At 37.3% G+C, this 17,933-nt stretch overlaps 2 protein-coding genes across 3 annotated transcripts; one reads left to right on the top strand and one right to left on the bottom strand.

Moving 5' to 3' along the window:
* Positions 1 to 1,409: 1,409 nt before the first annotated feature.
* On the top strand, positions 1,410 to 10,023 carry RB195_012759 (uncharacterized protein; the record flags this gene model as incomplete). Its single annotated transcript, XM_064202282.1, has 13 exons — positions 1,410 to 1,554; positions 2,007 to 2,104; positions 2,182 to 2,287; positions 3,836 to 4,018; positions 4,155 to 4,270; positions 5,163 to 5,233; positions 5,505 to 5,619; positions 5,891 to 5,998; positions 6,515 to 6,643; positions 6,789 to 6,857; positions 8,523 to 8,660; positions 8,751 to 8,818; positions 9,945 to 10,023. 13 exons carry the CDS (start codon positions 1,410 to 1,412, stop codon positions 10,021 to 10,023), a joined length of 1,425 nt encoding a protein of 474 aa, XP_064058163.1.
* A 1,282-nt stretch (positions 10,024 to 11,305) lies between these two features.
* Positions 11,306 to 17,538, bottom strand: RB195_012758 (uncharacterized protein; the record flags this gene model as incomplete). Of its 2 annotated transcripts, XM_064202280.1 has the most annotated exons (8): positions 11,306 to 11,395; positions 14,079 to 14,207; positions 14,574 to 14,657; positions 15,267 to 15,399; positions 16,184 to 16,374; positions 16,947 to 17,087; positions 17,165 to 17,270; positions 17,522 to 17,538. In XM_064202280.1, 8 exons carry the CDS (start codon positions 17,536 to 17,538, stop codon positions 11,306 to 11,308), a joined length of 891 nt encoding a protein of 296 aa, XP_064058161.1. The 2 variants fall into 2 exon arrangements, with proteins under 2 accessions (XP_064058161.1, XP_064058162.1); XM_064202281.1 differs by lacking the exons at positions 11,306 to 11,395; positions 16,947 to 17,087; positions 17,165 to 17,270; positions 17,522 to 17,538 and adding an exon at positions 13,211 to 13,284 and having other exon boundaries at positions 14,087 to 14,207; positions 16,184 to 16,320.
* Positions 17,539 to 17,933: the final 395 nt, after the last annotated feature.

Genomic DNA, 17,933 nt, shown 5'->3' with positions numbered 1-17,933 from the left:
GCGTTATTCTAAGCATTTTAAAGGAGCACAAAGTAAACAGCTGTTATCATGGCAAACAATGTTATCAACGGGACGCAGTTTGGGCACGCGTTCGCTCGGTGGCCAGATACCTCTGACCCTTTCCTATCTCTCGTCTACTTTCATATTTTCTGTATTCCCCGAAACTTTCGCTCTTAGGGAATCTGGGATTTCATTATCCCAATATCCTTGTTTTTTTTATCAATGCTACAGAACTCTTGCCTTAACTATATCATACATTTTGTAGAGTAGCGAAAAAAAGGCGTGGCGGTAGGATTTTCATTTGTATTTTTCATATCATATAGTATTATTTATTTGTTATTATTATTTATCATTATTTATATATCTGTATTATATTTTTAATTTTTCATTTAACGTTTTCATATTATATGGTATTATTTATTATTATTATTATTATTATTATTATTATTATTATTATTATTATTATTATTCATGTATATTATATTCTCATTTTCTCACTTATCGTTTATTGATCACGAAATTTCCTTGTTACGGTACTGCATATATTGAGAAAATGGGAAAAAATCAGAATTTCTGACACTAACTGACTCAGACTATTTGTAGTTAAGATTTTCTTGAAGCTTCTCAATTCAGTTGCATCGTAGGAAAATTTGATCAACAAGGCCGTTTCTCACCCCTTTTTCCTTCGATACAAAGGGAAAATGAACGTCTAATCACATTCATAGCCTTGAACTATGCTCTTACACTTAGGGATTCGTGGAGAAATCCCAAATTGCTAATATCTGCGACAAAGTCTCTTCACCACTTTTTTAAGCGCTTCTTTGATTTTCAGACCATTTTTTCATAGCGTGATATGCAAGTCCATAAAAATTTTTTTAACAACATCGTTTTTCTTCAAATTCTTTTCTAAGTCATTCATTCTTCGTTCTAAAGCCTTTTTTGGCAATTTTTCACATCATTATGTTTAATTATTATAATTAAAAGTGTCACGTATTGTCAAGGAAGTGATAGTGATGAAAATAAGAATTTTGCGCTCGATCACATCCAGAATACGTGAGTATGAACGCTGGATATCATTCAGTCATAGAAAAATAAGTGTCTGGAACCGAACGATTGCTTCTTCTGAGGCTGCTGGATAATCCAGACTATTCTTTCGCAACATTGTTACGCAGCTTATTTGCAGATCCACTTAACCGTGCAGTTTATTTCTTTTTTTTCACCTCTCATCATCTCTGAGAGCTCGCAAAGTTATTTCTATTTCTCCGCTAATGATAAAACAATGATTTAGTCTTTTTACTCCTTTGAAGAGGAATTTGCAAAAACTAAACTTAAAAATCCTTTAAAATCGTTAATTCAAGATCGTATGTTATGCAAAAATTATGTAAGAAATATTATTCTATTCCAGAAAGATGAATGTCTACTTACTTCTCGTGGTAACTTTCGCAACCGCTCGCGAATACCTTCATCCAAACAGAATTCCTCAATGGAAAACAAATAATCCAAACTATGGACCTGATTTCGGGCAACCGGAGCAAGTACATCTTTCCTTAGGAGGTACGATTCCTTCGATGAGAAGATGGTGTAGGGTTATTGAAACGTAGTGGGACTGCTCCTTTGAATCAATTTTCATTTAAAGACATCACTCCAGGAATCCGGGGTGGTGCAGGTTTTCAGGTGGATTATGCCTATACGGGGTCGTAGATTATGGGGACAAGGACGACTCCGGAAGATGCGGCTTCGAGCGTCCCGGGGCGCTATCTTCTACAACGAGTTCGATTGGAGCGCGCCAACCTTGTGCACGCGCCACATCTTCCGGGCTGTTTTTTTTACGGCAATTAGGAAGAGATGGACGGAATCGCCCTCTTCCTCACAATCTACGATCTCATACAGGCAAAACCCACTTGAAACCCGCACCACCCCAGGATGGTGGAGTGATGTCTTTAATCCAGAAACTGATCAGGAATCGGCGTGTTTCCATCTGGAATTCTATTTCATGGCCATTTCAGAAACTCCAACCGACATGGTAATTACCTGGCTGACATTTGACGACCCCGGCAAGACGTTAGTTAATTACGGTCCAGCCACGGATAGAAAACCAACACTGGTGAATTTAACAACCAATTTTGCAAAAATGCTTCCAACCTTAAAAACTCCAAAGATACTTTTTTTCGCCGTTTTCAGGTTGTTGAAGGGAAATGTGTTGAATTTCTGGATAAACAAGGAGAGGTGAAACGACGCTATATTCATCGAGTAACACTTTCAAATCTCGTGCCAGGAACAACCTACAGTGAGTCTATGATTATTTTTGGATTGACGATGACCGATGAATTGGCAGTGGATAAAAATCAAAAATCAATCATAAATAATAATCAATCAATAAATTATCGGGGAGGAAAAGAAGAGGCATAAGAGGAAAATGAGAGAGATAAACAAGAAAACAACATAGCAAAAACAAAAAAAACCATTGAAAATCTAAACAAAGGTCACGAAATAATCCTGTCATACAATATTGGTTATTTTTATTAGTTAGCAAGTCATGGTTTATGACGAAGTGCGTGAGGTTAAAGCTTAAAATTTTAAATGTACGTGAGTATAGTAATAAGTATGTGACCCTGTGTAGAATTTTGTGAGTATTTTAAAGAAAGAAAAACTTCTTATTTTGGATCATAATCGTAAAAATAAAATTGAAGATAGTGTTTTTACGTTACACTTCATGTGGACCTCCCCGTAAGGAGAACAGTTACAGAGAGCAAGATTTCAGGATCAACTCACAAGTGAAATGGGAATTTTGCAAAGAAACCAAAAGATTGCGTAGTTTGGTTAGATCTAGGTGACACGGCAGTGAATCTGATGGATCATTGGATCATCGATCGATGATTTATGATCCCTCACCCTCTTAGCTCACAAATCCCTATCAACATGCATCTCTTTCCCTGTTTTCCTCGTTTTCTTTTGCTTTTTTTTTCTGTTATGTTCAAAATTTTCAAGAGTAATTGTGATCTAAAGGCAAAGAATGGAATTTCTAGCATACTTTTTTCCTGATCAGAAAAATCCGCATTCATTAGGTAGATCAAGCTCGACGTTGTTCGTTCCACAGATCGATTTGGTTTTGCCGCCCGAATCCAGTGGCGGGAAAATAGTGACAAGTTTTTGGGATGATAACGTCGTTCTTTCCCGCCTCATCCTCATTTCAGCAGAGTCACATTTCAAAATGTTCGTCTGTTAAATTGTAAAGTGTTGTCGTATCATCTCATTCAACTCATCCAAGTTTACTTGCGCACATTGTATATCTTTTTGTATCTATTTCTTCTATTTATTTATTTTTATTTTCTCTTATTTTCTTTTACTTTCATATTCACTAACCCAAGACTATCGTTAAATATCCAGTTCTATTTTGACAACCTGCACTTCCAAACAAACCTTTTCTACACATTTCTGTATGCTTCGAGTAGTGTAATTCTTTTCTCCGCCTTCGTTTTTGGATCAAAGAAAATTCGTATTAAGCACGAAAATTTTTGTGTACTCTTCTGGATCTGGAACTATCATTTCAGACGATAGTATCGATCACTGTTTCTCTCCCATTAAAAAATTGAAAAACTAATAAAGTTGTTAAAATGGAAATTAACTGAAAGGATTGAATTAAAAATGAATCAAATTTAAACTAGACTTAAAAATAGATTAAAAATTAAATAAATAAAACTTAAATTAATTTGACTTCTAAATAAACAAGGATTTGATGAATCCAGTGTCTGTTTCGAATTTACGGCACAAAAGTCGGATTTATCACCAAAAAAAAAAAAAGTTCCAGAAGAGCAGCTGTTCTTTTCCTTTTCAGTATATCGCGTTGGCAGCGAGCATGGATGGAGTCCTCTCTACAGATTCACCGCTCTATCGCCGCGAGCAGACGGTGGCTACGAAATCGCCGTTTTCGGGGATTTGGGGAATCAAAATGCTCGATCTCTCGGGAAATTACAGCAGTTGGCGCAGGACGGCGATATCGATATGGTCTTCCATGTAGGTATGTCGGGCAAACATGAAAATATACATATCCGGGTTTTTTTTTTTTGAAGAAAGCGAAATATCCTCAACGAAAATCGAAAATTTTCCCACCATTAAAATTGGTGTGCCCATCTGTTTTCCTTCCTTTTTCCCAGGAGATTTTGCTTACAATATGGATACGGACAACGGCAGAGTGGGTGACGAGTTTTTTCGTCAAATCGAACCGATCGCAGCTTACGTGCCTTACATGACTGCCGTAGGCAACCATGAGGTAATTTTTACGATAGTTTTCTCGGAGTTGTAGTGGTGAATTAGAGGTTATCAATTAAAGGACACAGGACACAACAACATTTCGATCCTGGTTTATTCTATCAAGTGTCCCATCTGAACATTCTGTGGTTACCTAAGATGAAGAGTTTCTCTCAAGCGACTTGTGAATCGGAATGAAATTATCAGTTGGGTTGCTCCATGCAGGAATATCTCGTAAAAACTCAAGTTTCGTCTGGGGCAGATACCATTCCGCACATCTAAAACTTCCTAAAGTAAAGTAGTAAAGTTAAAAGTAAAGCTTTTTTTAGATCACGACGTCGGGACGTCATCCGATGACCTTAACCTCTTTAACTCGACGTTCTGTTTAGACATTATCCCAGTAAATGCATCCCTTTCTCCCTCCCCTCCCCCCTAAAAAAACCCTGAAAATAATCAGGTAGCATTCCTCATGTTCGACTTTCCTTGAATCCTGGCATGTTGAATACGTAGTTTTTTTCTTGATTTGCTTGGGCTGTAGCCAAGATTGGTGACCAGTTAAGCATAGTTTGGGAATTTCTACTTCGTTTGGATCTAAAATCTGGCGAAACCTGAAGAACCCTCTGATTCTCATACAAATTTTCCGGGAAAGTCACTTTTTCTCGAGAAAATGATCGTAGTACTCTCGTAGATCGTAAACGAAAAGTACATGTGGTGTGGGTAGAGGTGGTTTATTTCGGATCCTATGTTGCGACTCCAACAATTTACTATTGTTTTAATTTTTTACACTATTGCTTCGATTTTGTTTTTATCTCTGGGAAAATGAGATTCCTCAGCAAATTCAGCGATAGCAAATAAAATCTGGGTGTCTTTTCGGTAATTACAACTCTCAAAATAATTGTATCGGGTATTTTAAGGCAGCGGCGAATTTTTCACACTACGCAAATCGCTTCTCGATGCCGAAAACCGACGACAACATGTTGTACAGGTAAACAGACAACTAAAAGCATGCTTTATTTTTTCTTTACGTCTGGTGCTTCCACTAAATTACTTTGAAATTATGAAGGCTACAAAAATTCTTAGTCCCTGGATTATCCGTCATTAAAACTGCAAAAAAAGTAAAAAGGAATCGAGATGAACATTGATTAAAAGGGACAATAGACTTATAATCTCGGACTCATTTTTTTCTAGGATGAAATTCCTAAAAATAAATTCTATTAAGGACTTCGTTGTCAGAAAAAAAGAAGTTTTTTTTCTAGTTTCGATCTTGGTCACGCTCATTTCATTTTCTTTTCAACTGAATTCTATTTCTCAACTGAATATGGATGGAAGCAGATACAGAATCAATGGAATTTTTTGATCGACGATCTAACGGTTAGTACCTTTTCTTGTTTATTGTGTCTTCTTTTTCCTTCTCTTTTCTCTCTTTCTTTTTTGCATTCTCACCAGTTATGCGTGACGGTCTAAACGACCAGAGGAACAGTGGGAAGATCAATCATGATTTTCCTCAGTTTCCAATACAAACAGGTTGTGAAAATAGCAGAAAAACAAGATCTTCTTCATAAGAAATGACCTATTTACTTTTTTTTTCTTTGCTTCCTAATGTTGCTCGTTCCAATCTCTTCCTTTAAGTGCTTTTTTTCAGAAGGCCATCGCCAATAGAGGGAATGTTCCGTGGATTTTAACATTTGGTCATCGACCAATGTACTGCTCGGATTTCGACGGAGACGACTGCACCAAATACGAGTCTATCGTGAGTCTAATTTTTTCTGGTTTTCAATGTTTTGAAGCGAAGATAAGGGATAAAAGATATAGTGGACGGCGTTGGTCATCCGTTTGAGATGATTTTTGAACAGGCAAAGTTTCTCCGAAGGTGGTTGTGTGAATAATATTCGGGACAACTCTTCAAAAACCACCAGAAGTTCACTTTTTGTGGAAATTTACGAGAAATTCTCAATTTTTGACGCTTCATTGTTGCTTTCGAATGAAACATCGGAGAGTTTATCCTCCCAGACAAGTCTGGAATCCATTTATCGACCTCGAAGGGATGAAGGGTTCAGCTGATACCAAGACTGTTTCTCGAACCTTCGATCGATCGTGCGGCCACAGGGCAACCTCTTATCGATTGCGCTAAATCCGCTTTGAAGTGAAATGTTTGAACGAAAATTGAAGTAAATGAGCTGGTCATGTACTAAAATATTAAAAAGAATACCAAAATAGCAGCAGTGCTCTTATCAACCGCTTCTGTAAGTAAGGATTCAAGTTTCAGATTCGAACTGGTCTTCCTAAAACGCATGCGTATGGACTGGAGAAGCTTTTCTATGAATTTGGTGTTGACATAGAAATATGGGCGCATGAACACTCTTACGAGCGAATGTGGCCGGTTTACAATAGGACGGTCAGTGTTTTAAGCCTTTTCAGTTTTTTTTTTTTAATTTTGAGGTCAATACAGCTGAAGCTGTTAGGACTTTGAAACTCTGGCATACAATATTTTGTTAGGATTGTTTATCTATGAATCGAAGTAATAAACAGCAATATTATAGGTTTACAACGGGACAGTATCGCCTTATTTGAATCCTCTTGCACCCGTTCATATTGTGTCAGGATCAGCTGTAAGATAGATTTTGTTTTTGATTTTTTAATTTTTTTGTAGACTTTTTTGTAGATTTCTTGTAGTAATTTTTCCTATTTTTTAAACTAAATTTAGCGATGAAGAAAAAGGAGTCATAAGCTTGTTATGATCTCTGAATGAAAATATTGTCCGTCAGAAAAGGCTGCAATCGTATAGAAATTGGTTAGTTAGTGCCAACTTGCACCACTACCGGCAGCAGCGACGGAAAATCGTCTTCGGTTTCTTGGTCACATAACAAGGAGGCCAGCAGAGCACCTTGTTCACTGTTTTCTAAGGAATTCGTCGGGTTCAAGCTGCAAAAAGCTACCCGACCGTAAACGGAAGTTCTGGACTGAGGTGGTGAAAGGGGACCTGAGGGCTCGGCGTAGATAGACAGTTCAGGCGAGACGTAAGGTTTGACGTAAGGACGCAGGTTATGGAATAGCGACGAATGGACTGATCCTGTGCAACCTCTTGCTGAAGATCGAGAAGGTTGGGCAGAGCTATGTTCAAAGAGAAAACACCTTGGTAATAATATAAGCTGGCCGGGTCGTGCGATAATATCGGTCGGCCGATTAAGTCAAGTCAAGTAAGTCAATGTCAACTTTAGTAGTCTATTAATGTCAAAGAATGAAGCGATGGTGATCTGACTGACACATGCCGGTGGAAGTGGCACGTACATCACACGTGCGCCATCGGAGGCCGAGAGGACGATTCAGCTAACCAGCTAATCTGAGCCGTTTCCGTTCGATTTTCGACTAAAGCCCCACTGAGTTCATCCATCCGTCGCCATTCCATAATTTACAAAACACTACGTCTCTCCTAAACTCATATTTCTTCGTTTTTTATTTGTGTTCCTGCGAGGTTCTTTATTTGCTTGACGTTTCGGCTTTTTCACCGTCTTCAGAGGCCCAAGTAGAGGTTGATTGGAACAATGCTACGTTTATCCCGTCAAGTAGCACACTACCCTGGGTCAGTGTTTCGATAATCGTTCAAGGTAGTGAAAACAGAACCCATCTACATTGAAAATAGTCTTACGTAGTGTTCTACCGGATGCCCGACAGCTGGTTGCACCGCACTTGTTCCTGCTCAAAGTAGCGAAACGAATGAAAATTGCTGTGTAGGATCACTAGCGACGATATAGATGATTTGATCTACACCAACATCAGGTGGTTAAAGGCCACTGAGGGTACAACTGACAAGAATTCATTCGTTATCGACAAACATCCATTCCTATTGTCCAATGAAGGATTTTTTTCAAGAACCCAAAACGCCTCCAACGTCTTCCTTGCCGATATTTCTGTTTCGTGAGCCGGTGTGACGCATTTCACACCATAATCTTTTTTCGTTCTGGTCCTCAGATCTATGCCTTCCAACTGATGTCATCAAGATTTCATGCCGTTTCCTTTTTTATATGTTCAGTCATCCTCATCCAAAGAATCCTATCAGTTTCCCGTCTTCGGATCTTCTTTCCCAGAACTCTTGACAATAGCATGTGAACCAGCAACAGCAACTACACCATGGCATGAAGGTGTCATTTTCAAAAATGGGAATATTGTTTACGGATTAACCAATTTTCTTACAGGATTTACTTTCGAGCTGAAACTTCAAATTTCCCTTGTAAAACGAGAATTTGTCTTACATTTCTCATGAATGTTTTCTTGAGGGCTGCCGCGAAAGAACTGATATGTTTGTGTCGGATCCAGGCCCGTGGAGTGCAAAGAGATCTAGCGACTACGGTTTCGGAATACTTCGAGTTCATAACGCGACACATGTTCATTTCCGACAAGTCGCCGCTCACAATGTAATATTTCACTTCTTTTTCTTTTCACTTCTTTTTTTTTCTTTTTCTTTTTTCTTTTTTATTTTTGTGTTTTAAAAACAGAGATTTTAGGATGAGATTCAAGATGACTTTTGGATAGAAAAAAATCCCCATCACTCCTATCGACATGAACACCGAAGGTAAATAAATAAGTTAATAATAATAAAAAATTATAAATTGAATGTAATGAGAGTTAAAATAGTTTTTGAAAATATTTGCAACAGAAGTAATGTTAATCTGTACAAGTATCAAGTGCTTTCACCTGAGTCAGACTACAGCTCAGAAAGCGATTTTTTCTTTGCTTTTTCTGCTGGTTTAGATGTTTATTGACGCCTTGTAGCCAGTATTTTGTTTTACTACAACAGTCCGTTTATAATTATTCCCTATTACTGTAATCATGACAATACGGTACATACAGGGTGGTGTAGTCGGGTCACAACCACCTGAAGCTCGGTGCGGTTGCGTAAACGGATGCGCTTAAAGCGGTTCGGTGAAGCTAGGGGTTGAGGTTGAGGTGGGACCTTTTCTCGCACCATTCATAGTTGCAGTTCCCGACGGTCCCACCAAGAATCGAACCGCCATCTCCTCCGCGTTACTTCGAGTGCAGTTACTTAAACTACTGCACTAAACTTAACTTTAAGCTTCTTTTTAAACCGACGATAAAAGAAAAACTGAGCTGTGATTCCTAAACTGATTTCTTCAAAAAAGAGTAATTTTTTCTGTCATTATTGATTTGAATTCTGTAACAAAAATTCTTTAGAAGCAAAAAAACTGAGAACATTCTGAAGAATTTTACTGAATAGAAAATTGTATGATTATAGATCTCAAAGAGGAGTGTAGACATGTAGATGTAATAGAATGTACCAATTTTTGAAATTTTCTAGGAACGATTTTTTTCTACCGACTAAAAATTGCTGCAAGCCTTGAGAGGAGAAAAATTTCCTGATGTTCTTAATGGAGAATCAAATAACTCCCTGCTCATGCCAATGTCACAGCTCCTCAAAAATTCTGTTCCATGGAATTTCGCTTCTTGGAAGAATTCGTATTGATCTTTTGAGCTATTCGTGGGTTTGGATCTTCGAATGTTACTGAAAAGACTGTTGATGCACTCGTAATTTGGGGATGGCTCCACCGAAAATATTTTTTTAAAAGAGGTCAAATCGTGGTTTACCCGTTTTGTGATGATACTACAAGTTGTACGTATAGTAATTTTCCAAAGAAAAATTGTTTTCATTCAAACTTTGGAAATTTATTTGTTTTTTTTAGACGACCTCACAAGGCAACCCACATTCCGCTGTCCTACTGTCACGTTAAATCGCAATGTGAAAATGCAGAGAAGCTGTGATTGGTCGCTTACATCCTTGTACAGAATCCACTGCTTTTCTTCGTACATTGTATACATCTATGATACGGTAACGAGGTAGAATATATTTTTTTATACATTCACTGATTTCATATATTAGTAAATTTATTAGTATCGCATGTTACGATTTCGGATAAAGCGCATCGCGTTCGTGGATCAGTGATTTGTTGAATAAAAATTATTGATTGGGTTGGGATTTTGATTTTATAGTCGCCGCATGCAGTCAGAAAGTTGTCATTCACTGGGAACCGTGTCGGATGAAGTCATTTTTTGAAGTTTTTGGTCCAAAATGGTCCCGTCACGAATACCAAAAAAGTAATAAGATGTTTGGTGCCACACGGTGCCACCAGGGCGGCTACGGACCATCGACCGCGTGGCTATGACGGACCTCTAACCGACTGCGCCACACCCACTCCGATGAGCACTATACGAATCTGAATAAGAATAAGAAATTGCTTCTACGTCGCTTAAATCACCGAATTTAATCGCAAATCTCCAATCTTTTACTCGTCATGATGTTTCTTCTAAGTTCTTTTTTTCCGGAAAATTTCTTCTACCTACAGAAAATGCTCTTAAAAAAATTCCTTGTCGATCAAGCAGTTACCAATCTTTGTGTCTGACCGCCATTGTGTGAGAAATTGTTTATTTCTGTGGAAAATTTTACAGCCTAGCAAGAATAATGAGGAAAAAATATTTACATTCAAGAAAGCGTTCATGAGTGATAGCTAAACTTAACAAACTAGATGAGAAACGTGACCGAGCTTCAACTGAAGAATTTTTGGTGAAATCAATTCATACTTATTTTTCCTGGATGTAGATACAAAGAATTGAATATGTTTAATTTTCGGAACGCCTCCATAGTATCGGCTACCGTCGTAAATGAATATAAGGCGAATGTTGGAGGTTTAAGCGAGTTCTCGCAAGTTATTCGTCCTTTGATGAACGTTTTGATAATAAAAAAAACGTCACATCCACAACACACGCTTCATCTTTATATTTATTTATTTGTCGATTTATTTAGTTATTTGTTTACTCATTTATTCACATGCACCAATCAGTGCACCAGAAAAAAAAAGAAAGGAAAAAAAAACACTTTGTTTGAAACAGAACATTCTCAAAAAAATCGGGCACCAATTTACTGTCAATGGAACCTGGGCGGTCTCTTTAGTATATCCTAGGAACTCGGAAATTTCGTTCCTGATTTCTCCCTAAATTTGAATATTTAAATACAGATAAGCAAGTACCGAACGCAAATTCAGAGACATTATGCTCTATCGACATTTGGATGCAGCCAGGATGTTGAGAAAATTTCATCGATCGTTGGCGATTTCTCCATTTTGCCGGCAATTTGTCCCTTAAAACGGTCATTTCGAAAAGTTTCGACAAGTTTCGCGGGAGACGTTGATATGTACTGTTTTGATTACAAAATATAGGGTCTACATGAATTTTGACGGACTACGTAAAATTTTTTGAAGATTTCTGGTCGAGAAACGAGAAACAAAGAAAACGCGCTGAGGACATTGACTGGACCTTTCAGCAAGATTGGCGGCAACCACACGGTGCAAAGAAAACATTCGAGTGATGTGAGACGAATTTTTCGGAGGATTTCTGGACGAGTGTGTGTCTGGCCGTCATACTCCCCCGATCTCATTCCTTTGGATTTGCTGTCTGATTGATTCTAGAGCAAAAGGCCTCCTCTTTTATGCACAAGTTAGTGGCATCGCTGAAAAGAGTCCTGGAGAAGGTATGGGGAATGGGAAATGATCGCAAGGACTTTCAAAAATTTCCGGGAGTGATTGGATGTTTCCATTAAAGCTAAAGGCAAAATTCTTGAACGTGATGTGTGAGATCTTTTTGACTAATTTAGTAGAATTTTGTGACTTTTGAGTAAAAACAGCCTCTTATTTGGATTAAATGGTGCAAAGTTGCGGGTAGTCTTTTGCGACACTGTTTTTGTGGACCACCCTGTAGTGAGAGCGGTTACAATTGACATCTTAAAGCGAGAATTTAGGACCGTGTCACAGCTGAAGCGGAATTTTGCAAAGAAACCACAAGATTCCGTGGTTTTGGTTAGATCTAGGTAACACGGCTGTGAATCCAGCATGTTGATCATCGATCGATGATTTATGATCGCTTACCGTTAGCTCACAACTCCCTGTCAACATGCTTCTCTTTCTCTCTTTTTTCTTTTTCTTCTTTTTTTTCCGTTATGCTCAAATTTTCCAAGAGTGACTACTATCAAAAAACAAAGAATAGCATTCTTAGCATATTTTTTTCTAATCAGAAAAATCCATTATCACGGGTAGATCAAGCTCGACGTTGTTCACTCCACAGATCGATTTGGTTTTGCCGCCCAAATCCAGTGGCGGGAATATAGTGGAGAGTTTTTGGGATGAATCCCGCCACTGGATTCCTCGTTCTTTCTCGCCTCCTCCATATCAGCAGATCTCACATTTCAAAATGTTCCGCTGTGAAATTGTAAGGTGTTGTCGCATCATCCTATTCAGCCCAACCTGGTTTACTTGCGCACATTGTATTTTTTTGTGTTATTATTTTATTTTATTTTCCTATTCACCAGCCCGAGACTCTCATTAGTGATTCCGTACTGTTTCCGGAACCTGTACGTTTGGACAAACCTTTTCCACACCTTTTTTCTATGCGTCTAAGTCCTTAGAGGCGCAGTCGGTTAGAGATCATGACTTCTGGAAGACAACCATATGAGAGTTCTGGTGCTACTGTTGTGGTTCGTACTATATTCCACTGAGAAGCATTGGTACATAAATTTGCACCGATGTACACATCCTGAATGCTGCTTAATTTTCTTTTTTGTCTTTTTTTCTGATGCACTATTCAGACAGTTCGTGCGAGAAAATAAATTTAAAAAAAAACAAGAAAAATAAGAAAATAAAATCAATGGCGCATTAATCTACTTGGAATGCGCCCACACGTTCACTTTAATTCAGGATCGTTTGCATCCCAACAGGTGGTTCAAGTCACTGCTTTTATCCTTCCAGACAAGCCTGCTTCTGATTTGTCGACGCCGGAGGGATGGAAGGGTTGGTTCGTGGCTCAGTGATTTGTTGAATAAAAATTATTGATTGGTTGAATAAAAGTTATTGATTCGGTTAAGATTTTGATTTTATACTCGGTCCACTCAGTTAGAAAGTTGTCATTCAGTGGTAACCGTGTCTGATCGAGCGGGTTCCATGAAGTATTCAGTGCTAAATGGTCCTGTCACGAATACTAAAAAATAACAGGGTGTTTGTGTCATACGGTGCCGGCACAGATTTATTCACAACAATAATCGGCATAAGGTGGACACTATAAAATAGAAAAGGGTAAAATCAGTGGCGTACTAATCTACTTGGGAGGCGCCCACGCATTTTACTGTAATTCGTAATCGTTGAGGTTTTGGAACCCGGGTTGGCCTATGCAATGACTTTTGGGCGCCAGTCGCTGGTTAAGTCAGTGCTTTTATCCTTCCAGACAAGTCTGGTGCCAATTTATCGACGTCGGAGTGATGGAGGGGTTGGTTCGCGCCAGAGCGGTTTCGAACCATCGACCGTGTGGCTACAACGGACCTCTAACCGACTGCGCCACACCCACCCCGATGAACACTAAACGAATCTGAATAAGAATAAGAAATATTGTTTCTTCGTCGCGCTGAAATACTCGAATCTAATCTGGAATCCCAATCCTTCGCAAAGTTCATGTTGTTTCTCCTGACGCAGTGTTTTTGAGTCGTATTATCGCATCGCAAATGAAAAAAATCCTTTTACCTACAGAAAATGCAGCTAAAAAATTATTAGTCAAACTATCGAGTGCCCATCTTCATGTCTGGTCGCAATTGTACTAAAAATTGTTTATTTCTGTAGAAAATCTCATATTGTAGCTAGAGTAATGAAAAAAAAAATTACATTCAATAAAGCGTTCATGAGCGATAGCTAAATACAACAAAACTAGATAAGAAACGTGACCGGCCTTCAACTGAAGAATTTCTAGTGAAATCCATCCATACTTATTTTTCCTGGACGTACATACAAACAATTGTATATGTTCAATTTCCGGAACGCATCCATAGTACCGGCTGCCGTTGTAAATGAATATAAGGCGAATGTTAGGGGTTTATACGAGTTCTCGCAAGCGATTCTTCCTTTCCATTTAAACTGCAAAATATTGTAGATATCCAGTTTTTTTCCTAATTTTAGGGCCTACGAAAAATTGTTGAACTCAGGATTTATCATGTCTCCTCTCCAAAACACAAAGAAATGGATGCATCGCGTTCGCAGGAACGGGTGCGTCCGTCTAGACAATTTATCGACCGGCGGAAAAATCGGAAAGGCTGATGGAAGGCACTCGGGCGGATTCGAACTTTGATGATCATGCGGTCACAGCGGAACCTCTTACCGATTACGCTACACCCGCTCCTTACTTACTTTATAATCATACTTATACCCATAATTATTCTTTTTCACTCGATCCAACCTCACTGTAGTATGAGTTTATGGAAGGAACGTTAAAATCACACATACCTCATCTGTTGCGATCACACCGTCGGACCAGTTAACCCTTGGTATACCTGCGTATGTTGCAACAATTCCAGTGTAGAATACATCCTATATACGGGGAATTTTTGGTGTAGATCAAATATGCAACTTAATTTAATGCAAAATCATAAAAATTTATCTTGTTGAAGCTGAGAGCTGAGAAAAAAGAAGGATACTTCATTGTGGATATGTAAATACATCGTGGACAACACCCTCAGGAAATTATCAAATTTCATTGATATTTTGATTTTTTTGTTTTTTAATGCCCCCGCTCTCTTCCGGGATGCGTGCGCGAACAGGTTTCGCTATGTATAGCTTGTAAATTGTAACTTAACTCAATTAAATTAAATTAAATTAAATTAACTCAATTTCGAAGCATTAATTTACAAATTAATTAATTAACTAATTAATTTGTAAATTAATGTTTCGAATTCTTTAGGTGCTTCCTTTTTATCTCTCTCATAAAAGTGTAAGAAAAGCGCACTTTTTATAATTTTTAAAATAATTTTTTTAATTTTCAATTTCGTGCTCGTGCCGGTAAGATTTATTTGCTTCCCTCAATTTGAAGATCATTAACGATCTACTCGTGACCAACAACTTTTCTGGAAGGTGTGAATCCAACGAAGTGATGAGCGACAGACTTTGACATGTATTTTTTTTAGAAGTAGTAGGACTAACCTCAAAAGGAAATGGATCGAACTTCTTTGTGTACTCAATAACTTTGTTCACCGCTCCTCTTCCAAGCATATAAAAAGGTCCATCGCAGTAATTCGGATAGAACTTCATCGGCCATTTTTCATAAGGAATAAACCTGGAATTTTTTTCGTACGAATTTCTATTCCCTGATAACCTTCCACAGTCAGATCCTGACAGTTGCCGGAAGTCAACAAACAGGTTTATCGTAGTATGTAGTTTAAATTTTATTTCAACAAGGCCAAATTCACCGGTGGCATTGAAATAGGAGATTGAACGCTGCATCAACAAAATTCAGGCATATTTATTCAAAAATGTTCTGGAAAATTTCGACGAAAGGGCGCGAATGTGGCAGCAAAGCCTGGGAGTTCATTCGTCCCCCGAGGTGCTATTCCACACATAACCACTCCATAATCCTATATACTTTATGTTTCGATTTTAAAAAATTGCAAAAGAGTGTATTTTCTGTTTAATTCAAATCTTGCGTGGATTTCTGGACATCCTTTAGATACTTTAATGGAGCTGACTAATCAACTTTACTTACTACATTGATTTTAATTCCGATACAACGAAGGTCAAGCTGCTTAATGTATGAACAGTCGACGCATCGAGTTATCGATTTATCGATTCATCGGCTGTGTCTTCCCCGAGAGAAGTGACCTTTTTGGAGTGATTTACTAGACTCAAGTAGGACTTATGTAGAAATCCTTTAATCAATTTTCTTTTTTTTTAGTGATTTTAATTTTTTAAACTAATACTTAAATTAACCATTTTTTTACAAAAATTAAATTTACTTCCTCGAGATGTGTGGGAATCACTAGTACAGCTTAAACTAATTTTTAAACTTAAAATTAAAAAAAAATCACTTAAAATTTTATTAACAGAACTCTTCTAACACAAACCATTTATTCTTTGGATCTCGAATCGGTTGATGTTCTTCCCAAACGAGACCAAAAATAGACTTCTCATCATTTGCCGTCGCATCCCATCGTTGAATCATACGATCTAAGTGGATTATAACATCGTCGTCAATCTTCATGAGAAAATTTGCTTTCGAGCAGTATCGTTGGAAAAATAGCATAGCTGTATAGACCTAAATTATTTGTTTTTACGCTACAGTATAAACGCGCTAAAGATGTAGTAGGATATTTGTGGTGATTGTAATTTTATGCACCTATTTTTTATATTTTTTAAAATTTATTTCCTATTTTTCTCGCGTTTTTTTTGGTAAAACTGATAACACTATGTAGTTGTAATAGTTGTAGATGACTTAGCACCTGTTTTAATGTGTATAAAATAAAACACTTTTTTAAAAATTTGTGAGTTATTTTGTGGTTTCATATAATTTGTTAGAACAGAGATTCTTAGTCGTCCTTGTAAACTGATAAATCCACCTTTAGATAAAGCTGGGATTGACAGTGACACTACAAAATTTCCTACATTCCGAACGAAATTTCCGAATGAAAGGCTTAGTTGGCACTAGAGCGGATTCGAACCCGTGGATCGATCGTGCAGCCACAGCCAGGCTCCTTACCGCCTGCGCTACACACACCACTTATTTTTATGATTACAATTTCAGTCTTTAATTTTAAATTTTTCCGTTAGAAAGTTAGTAATCTTAATTTTTTGAATTTAAAATTTCTAATTTTTTTTTAAAACCCCTACCTTCAGCACTAAGTTGTCGTAGGATTCCTCCAGATCTGTCACCACTAAATCATTATATTGTTCCTGTTCGGCAATGAGTTTATGGTTATCATAATCGTGCTTTGGCGCAGCGATGATGAAGTAAACAGCGACGTAACCACCCTGAATCAGGTAGCTATTTCGTGAAAGCAATCAATAATCGCATTTTTTTCGACACACACACACGAGTTCTCTCCTACTTTTATCGCTTTCGATCGTTTTTTTGATGTCCACGTTTTCCGTATAACCTGTCTCGATTCGAATCGTTCAAGTGTGGAGAGAATTATCGCTACGATAGCAGTCCCACTGCAAGAAAATAACCAATCAAAAAAGGCGACAGTACAATTTTCTTGATAATAAACTTTTGTAGGAATCCTTTGATCAAATTCGTTTCTTAGGGATTTTCTTACAAAAACTGAAGAATCAAAAAGAAAGATTAAAAATCAATAAAAAAACAATCACACAAAAAAAAATTAAATGAAATAGGATGAAAAAAAAATAGGAAAAGAAGTACGTACAGTCTGTTACATTTTGAGAGGTTTGGCAATAGCACGTACTTATATACCACGGACATGTTCCGGAACTCTATTTTGTGCAGATTCGATGATTTCATTATATTTATTACGATAAAATATCGATGGATCTTGAACACAAATATAATCCCTGAAAAAGCTTTATCTGAACTTCTATTTTATCCATTTTATTATCTATTATCTATTCCTTATATTATATTAATATTTTAATTAATATTAATATTTTATTTTATTATTTATTATTTTATCTGTTATCCATTTTGCCTATTTATTATACTATATTATCTAATATTTATTTTTAGTGAAAGGCGTCTAACTTCCTTCCTTCCCACTGTTATTAAAAAATAATAACAAAATTAATTAGTTGGTACTCAATACATACACAATAATAATGAAATTAATACAATATTAATATTAATAAGGTCCCTGGCAAGTA

The sequence above is a fragment of the Necator americanus genome, chromosome V (assembly GCF_031761385.1).
Source record: "Necator americanus strain Aroian chromosome V, whole genome shotgun sequence".
Classification (NCBI taxonomy): domain Eukaryota; kingdom Metazoa; phylum Nematoda; class Chromadorea; order Rhabditida; family Ancylostomatidae; genus Necator; species Necator americanus.
This window is presented reverse-complemented; position numbering and strand designations above follow the sequence as displayed.